The following is a 7215-nucleotide window of genomic DNA, read 5'->3' on the forward strand; positions in this document are numbered from 1 at the left end:
TTTGCATTCTTAAGCATGGGCCTCATATATAAAAACAGATGTAATAATTGCAAGTACAGCCGGGCGCTGGTGGCTCATGCCTGTAATCCTAGCTACTCAGGAGGCTGAGATCTGAGAATCACGGTTCAAAGCCAGCCCGGACAGGAGAGACTGTGAGACTCCTATCTCCAATAAACCACCAGAAAACTGGAAGTGGCGCTGTAGCTCAAGTGGTAGAGCACTTGCCTTGAGCTGAAGAGCTGAGGGACAGCGCCCAGGCCCAGAGTTCAAGCCCCACGACCAACAAAAAAAAAAAAAAAATTTTGCAAGTACAGTGCATAGAGCTGTTGCAAAACACTTGGTGAAAATTAATACCCTCAGAAACTTGTCCCAAGATAGGGATTAAGTACCAATCAGCACTATTCAGAGAAATCCACACATTACTCCAGGGAGAGGAGGAGACCTTCACAGTCCCAGCTGTAGCAGTTTTGCTTTTCAAACCTAGGGACTTCCTCATCACCAACAGCTGTCCCTCTTTGCACCAACACCCTCCCAAGGTCAAAGGACAGAGGCACAAGCATATGGGTTTAGAGAAACGTCATATTTAATGGTAAAGCTTAGCACACTCCAGCACCTGGAATGGCATGGAGTCAAGCAGTGGGGACGGCTGGGTGACCCCCACGGAGCCTCACATGGCGAAGAGGATGAGGAAGGCGACCATCAAACAGAAGAGCCCCATGGCCTCAGACAGGGCAAAGCCCAGAATGGCATAGGAGAAGAGCTGTTGCTTGAGAGACGGATTCCTGCCAAGGACAGAGATCGATGACAACACAGGGAAAGGAAAAGGGTAAGGGAGGGGTGGGTGACACAGGGTGAGGGATGGGATGCTAGTATAACCAGGAGAGGACCTAGCCTGCCCGTACACTGGAGATTTTGATGGGCAAGCAGCGTAGCAACTTGGCAAGCTAAGTGAGCTATGTTGGACGCCTATTTAAATTTTGGTTTAGAGGTTACTGGAGCAAACAGAAGGTACAGAAGCTCCAGAAGGAGTTCCTGCTGCTGAAGCTTTGCCCAAACGATGTTAACTTACAGTAGAAGATGCTCTAGGCTGCCCCAACCTTACCTGGCATAGCCAATGATCAAGCTGCCGAACACGGTTCCAATGCCAGCCCCTGATCCAGCCACACCAACTGTGGCAGCCCCAGCACCAATAAACTTGGCTGCTGTGTCAATGTCGCGGGAGACAACACTGGTCTGGAACTCCCGTCTGGCCACCTGGAGGGGGGAGCCACTGCAGGAAGGCTAGATAAGGGAAGTTAAGCCAGAGCAAGAAGATAATGAGGTAGCAGAACAGGTGGCTGACTCCATCCCTCCCACTGCCCTGTGAACCCTAAAACCTTTGGCATATTGCCTGACAAGAACAGAATACTCTGAATGTAGGGAGGATGTCAGTACTGGGGTCTGTTCTCAGACAGGACAAGGGAAATAGTATGAGGAAGGCAAATGCACTTTTCCAAATTTCTCATCCACAGTGATTGCCTTTGGAGACTTAGATTTACAAGGTCATCACCGATCCTCTATTTTTCTCTTAAGGCAATTTAGTTTAGAGATTCCCTGCCTGCAAGGATGCCTAAGAGGGTCCCTACTTCCTTACCTGTTTAGATGGAGCCTCTGGCTTACTCAGGAGGGAGGCAGACACAGGCCTGATTAGACCCCTGGTACAACAGCGCATCTGCAAAGTCAGCAAGAAATATCCCTCCAGGTTAAGCAAGGAAAAAAAGAAAAAGACTACCAAATATCTAACTGATAAGCTTCTTGTAAAAACAAAACAAAAAACAACCATAGCACTGAAAAAAGTACAATGTATTTCAATGTATGTTTGCTTCTACCCAATGGGCAGGCGTACAGAGACAGCTGTTTTGAGAGTCTGGTGCAGTCACCAGTGGCAATCCATTACCATTCAAAGCACTGGGAGGGGCACAGTGGTAGTAGTGTATATTCTTGGGTTCAATCACCAACGAAACAAAAACATGTATTCAAATTCACTTCCATGGGCACAGCCTTCATCAATTTCTCAGAATGGAACAAAATCCACATTAAGAGCAGATGGGGGTACAAGAAAGGTTTGTACCCAAACCACCATAGTAATGAAGAAAGGGGAAGGTATATACTAAAATGTACACGCTGCTAGACATCTTTCTTGCAGTGGGCCAGTAGGCTTGGTGAAGTTCCTGGAACAGCCACCTACAGAGAGCCTTCTGTAACATGCATTCTTTCTTGAGAGTCTTTCTATGTAGCCCAGGTTGGCCTGGAACTCCAGATCTTCCTGCCTTAGCCTCCTAAGTGCCACCTGCCTCACGTGTGACATGGCTTTCTTGAAATACTCTCTAAGGCAAAGTGCAGTGGTTTTCATACTCGGCTGAACTGTGCAATCACTGGGGAGTTTTAAAAAAGGTCTAGGGTTCCATCTTCATTCCCATAGTCTCCTGTAACTGGTCTGATTGGCATTAGGAAATTTAACAGCTCCTCAGGTGATTCTAATATGCAGCCAAGGTTGAGATTATGTTTTCATGGGCTGTTGAAGCTAGACTGGGGGTAAAGGTCAGATCTAGCCTCTCTGAGAAATTTCAAAGCCAAGAGAATTTGGATTACAGGTCCAACTCAACAGCAGTTACCTGCATCCCAATCTCCTCAAAGAGCCAACATCCTGACAGCAAACCCCACTCATTCCATTCACTACACACACAGAGCTGCCTCCCACACCATACATGGCACTACACCGTACATGGCACCACTGGATACACCAGCCTTAGCTTACCAGAACTGGAGAAATAAGCAGTGCCCCGGTGGTCTGCATTTTTTCAGTCTGCAGAAAACCAAAAACAAAGAGTAACTATAAATCCTTTGAGAGCACGGCTGCTTGCTTATGGTGACGACCTTCTGTCGTCCCCTGCACCGTCCCCATTCCCCCCACCCCACTCCGATTGTCCCTGGACCCTCTCTTCTTGCATCGCACCCCAGCCGGAGGAAGGCATTAGAGGTCAGAAGGACAGCGCGGACTCCAGGGTCAACCACCTTCTGCGCTGCGGGTATGCAGCGTGGAAAAAAAAAAAACACAGAAATCGGAAGTAATAGAGGCTCAGGCCCCAGGAGAGAGACGTTGCGAAAGGAGACCGTCTCCCGGGATGAAGTGGCAGAAGCCGGGCAGGTGCCCTGCAGGATCCTGCCCAGATTACACATCTGCCCTCTACTAGCCCCGGGAGTGGCCGTTTATCGCTCATTACCGTTGGTCATTAACATTAATTGGTGAGACTAAAACCTCCCATCGTTTCTTCCATTCTTGAGGGCAGATGAGTCTCCTTACGCCCAATCCACTACCCAGCCGCCCGCAGGTTCCCGGCCCCGAATCACCTGCACACCCTCTCCCCCGCAGACCCTGCCCGGCACACGGCGCTCGCCCCTCTCAAGGTGACTGACTCACCTCGCAGCTTTAGCCCTTGCTCTCAGCGCACGGCTCCCCCACCCACGTGTCCTGGGGTTCCTCTACTCTCATTGGCTGCAACCCTCCCTCGTCCCCATTGGTTTGCGTCATCAAGTCGCCCTTTTCGATTGGGTTTCCGCAGTTTCTTCCTCTCTCCTCCCACAGCAACTTCGTGGCAATTCCCGCCTCCCTGCGGAAAAAGGCGGGGTTTTCCTCGGAGAGCTGAGTTACGATTGGTTGATCCTTGAAATTCTCGACCATAGAGTCGGTGGGTAGGGAACTCAGAGGTTCTATAACCTCCGCACAAAATGGCGGCCAAGGTGGCAAGCTGAAGAAAAGGCGTGAGCGGGATGACCCGACACCTGACGCAAGCCGACACATGACTTTGGCTCCGCGAATTCATTCGGGCGCGCGCGCGGCCTCGGAGCACATTGCATGTTGGGGTTTGTAGTCGAGTCTAAGACACAGTCACTCCCTTCCTCGCCCCCCTCTTCCAGGACAACTGAGATACCGCGAGATGTTGCTTCTTGGGGTAAGGAGGGCAGTAGCCTTGGTTGCAGTTCCCACCCTAGTGATTTGTGGGAACCTTCCGCCAAGGAAAATTCGGCCCGGTTGCTAAGCTCCTAAAAGATCGGCCCGCTTTGTGGGCCTTGGAGGGTGTTCAGCAGTCATGAACTAGTGACCAATATATATTTTAGAACTCATAATTAGGGTTATATTTATAATTTGAAATTATATTCTAAGGATAAAGCAATGAGCTTTGTGTGTAAAGAATTCGCATGTAGTTGCTTGTGCACACCTGTAATCTCAGCACTGAGGAGGGTGAAGCCTGAAGATGGTGAGTTCCAGGCCAGGGTGGCTACATACTGAGACCCTGTCAAGAGAAGGAGAGAAAGATGAGCCTAAAGGATAAGAACCGAGAAATAAGAATTGCAGGAATGCGCAATTTTACTAATCTAAGAAATACCTTAAACTCACCACTTTTATTAAAAGCACAAAATTATTTTTTTATTGTAAGTGTTAGGTTTTTTAAAAAGAGGTTGCCGAGTAAGAATCACACCACGCACGTGGTATTCAGGTAAGGGGTAGGTTTATTCATGGTTCTGGCTGGCACCAGGCCATCTTGGCCCTCCAAGCGGCTGGGAAAGGCCTGGGAAAGAGGGCGTCTGGGCCTGGGCTAGGCCTTATCTAGGGTATGGATGGAGAAAGGTGTGACCTCTTCCAGGTGTGCCAGTTGCCTAGGTAACTCAGGTACTGGGCGGAGCCTTTGCTGCGGGGAGAGTGGAGTCTCCTTCTAGGAGCGTATCTTACAGTAAGCATGGAGCTCTCTTACACTGCTAGTGAGAGTATGAATTAGGAAACTTTCCTTGAGAGCAATTTGGCAATACTTATTTTTATTCGAGAGCCTTTGAATGGACCATTCTCTTTGACCCGCAATTCTTGAGTAATTGAGAACCTTTGGCCACTGCATTCTCTTTGACCCAGAAATCACTTCTAGAAATATATCCTAAAAATCAGAAATGGAACCTTGCTCATGTAATTGTAACCCCTCTGTACGGTATTTTCACAATAATAATTTTTTTAAAAAGGCATTCAATACCTCATGCCTATGAATCCTGGCTACCTAGGAAGCTGAGACCTGGAGGAGAGGTTCAAATCCAATTCTAGGGAGTCTAGACTCTCCAAATTTATCAGCAAGGGGCTGGATGTAGCTCAGTGGCAAAGTGCTTGTCAAGCAAGTGCAATGCTCTAGGTTTGATTCCTAATATGAAAACAAAACCCTCTCAAAAAAAGAACAAAAAGCCAAGCTGGAGATGTGGTTCAAGTAGTAGAGCATCATCCATAAGCAAGAAAGCCAAGGAAGTGATAGTCCTGGCATACACATAAGCAAAAATTCTGCTGGAAGGATGTGCATTGCAAAGCCAGGTGATGGCTTATGCCTCTAACCCTAGCTACTCAGGAAGCTGAGATCTGAGGACTGTGGTTCAAAGCCCACCATGGCATGAAAGTCCATGATACTCATCTCCAATTAACCATCAGAAAATGGGAAGTGGAGCTGTGGCTCAATGTGATAGAGCACTAACCTTAAGCAAAAAAGGTCAGGTATAGCACCCAAGCCTGAGTTCAAGCCCCCTGACAATAAATAAATAAAATGTACATTGCACATGAAAATAAGAAAATAAATGTCTCTCACATGATAAATAGTTAAAAATTATATCTTCACTTAAAATGTTATAAAACAAAACATGAAAAAAAAAGGTTTTGTTTTGGTTGGCACAGGGGCTTGAACCTAGGACTCAGGTTCTTACCTGGCTTTTTTTGTTCAAAGTTGGTACTCTACCACTTGAGCTATACCTCAACTTCTGGCTTTTTGCTGGCCTATTGGAAACAGGATTCTATCATGGGCCGAAGATGTGAAGGAAACAGCCTTTCTCTCTCTCTTACCACTTGAGCCACAGTGCTACTTTGGCTTTTTTGCTTATGTGGTGCTGAGGAATCAAACCCAGGGCCTCATACATGCAAGGCAAGCACTCTACCACTGAGCCACCTTCCCAGCCCAGCCTTTTTCTCTTTATCAGTTGATCTAAGTGGGGAAGAGTTACCTAAAGCTGACAACACACTTTGATAGTAATTGACAGATTAAACAGAAACAGACTTTTATTATTTACTTACTTTGGTGGTTGTAGGGCTTGAACTCAGGGCCTGGTTGCTGTCTCTGAACTCTTTTGCTCAGGGCTAGTGCGCTACCACTTTAAGCTCCACTTCCAGTTGTTGTTGTTTTCTTTAAATAAATACAACTCAGGGTTTATTAAAAATCAGAGCTCCCCTGCTGTGACCTCCGAGCATTAAAGAAATAAATAACCAGAAGGGCCACAGCTGGAGAAAGGGGAAGAAAAATTAATCTCAAGGCAGATTCTTTTAACTACCCCTCCATTTCCCAACTCCCCCCTATGGTTCTTGGAACATAGCACCTGAGCAGGCGCCTCAGTCCAAGTAGAATGTGGCTGGCAACAAGGCATGTCTGCCCTGCCCAGGAGGGGAGACAGGCCCTGGGGATCACTCGTTTTCAGCCCTTGATAATCCCAAGACCTGCTCCCTCCAGGGATCAGGGATGAAGCACCGATTGGAGGCACCTGAGGATGGTGGTAGGGGAAGAACAGGGTAACAGAACCTAGGCAGAAGTAGCAGAAAGGGGGGCCAGCCCCCTCTCCAGTTTTGGCCAGTGCCTGACTGAGGTCATGTCCTATCCCTTTTTTTTTTTTGTCGGTCGTGGGGCTTGAACTCTGGGCTTGGGTGCTGTCCCTCAGCTCTTCAGCTCAAGGCGAGCGCTCTACCACTTGAGCTACAACGCCACTTCCGGTTTTCTGGTGGTTTATTGGAGATAAGAGTCTCTCCTGTCCGGGCTGGCTTTGAACCGCGATCCTCAGATCTCAGCCTCCTGAGTAGCTAGGATTACAGGCGTGAGCCACCAGCGCCCGGCCATGTCCTATCCCTTATACCCCTTGAGCTCCCCAGCTCTGCACTCAGCTGAGGATCTTCCGGGGCAGTTCAACAGAGGCACGGATGAAGACAGCATCATCTCCTACATAGTTTCGCTTTCGGATGTCTTGATGGGAGATGAACTTGGGGTATCCAAAACCCAGAGAACTCTCATCCAGGGAGCCTCTCCAAGTGCCAGGTTTTTGGAAATTCTTCCAGTTTGGGTCAGGGTGGAAGGTTTCAGTGACATGCTGTGGCTTGGCCAGCCCAGGGTC

General features: G+C 48.2%; 1 protein-coding gene and 1 pseudogene across 3 annotated transcripts in view; both read right to left on the minus strand.

Annotated features, from left to right (window-relative positions):
- Positions 1-561: 561 nt before the first annotated feature.
- Atp5g1 (ATP synthase, H+ transporting, mitochondrial Fo complex, subunit C1 (subunit 9)) lies at positions 562-3525 on the minus strand. 2 transcript variants are annotated; one of them, XM_013008811.1, is made up of 5 exons: positions 3461-3525; positions 2798-2845; positions 1634-1711; positions 1103-1281; positions 562-782 (listed from the first exon to the last, which is right to left on the minus strand). In XM_013008811.1, exons 2-5 carry the CDS (start codon positions 2834-2836, stop codon positions 668-670), a joined length of 411 nt encoding a protein of 136 aa, XP_012864265.1. In that variant the 5' UTR covers positions 2837-2845; positions 3461-3525; the 3' UTR covers positions 562-667. The 2 variants fall into 2 exon arrangements, with proteins under 2 accessions (XP_012864265.1, XP_012864264.1); XM_013008810.1 differs by having other exon boundaries at positions 3391-3509.
- A 3459-nt stretch (positions 3526-6984) lies between these two features.
- The window catches only part of LOC106001849, a 2008-nt pseudogene continuing 1777 nt past the window's right edge, over positions 6985-7215 (minus strand). Inside the window, exon 3 of the transcript XR_001175862.1 lies at positions 6985-7083. The product of XR_001175862.1 is annotated as a TNF receptor-associated factor 4-like (transcript). The remainder of the gene's footprint in view (positions 7084-7215) is intronic.

The sequence above is a fragment of the Dipodomys ordii genome, unplaced genomic scaffold (assembly GCF_000151885.1).
Source record: "Dipodomys ordii isolate 6190 unplaced genomic scaffold, Dord_2.0 Scaffold7, whole genome shotgun sequence".
Classification (NCBI taxonomy): domain Eukaryota; kingdom Metazoa; phylum Chordata; class Mammalia; order Rodentia; family Heteromyidae; genus Dipodomys; species Dipodomys ordii.

Bases quoted from the DNA above. Each gene is read 5' to 3' on its own strand.
- Atp5g1 (XM_013008811.1), bottom strand. From the start codon at position 2,836: ATGCAGACCACCGGGGCACTGCTTATTTCTCCAGTTCTG. The intron at 1,712-2,797 runs GTAAGCTAAGGC...CTGACTTTGCAG, and splicing joins TGCTTATTTCTCCAGTTCTG to ATGCGCTGTTGTACCAGGGG. The intron at 1,282-1,633 runs GTAAGGAAGTAG...TCCCTTATCTAG, and splicing joins CAGAGGCTCCATCTAAACAG to CCTTCCTGCAGTGGCTCCCC.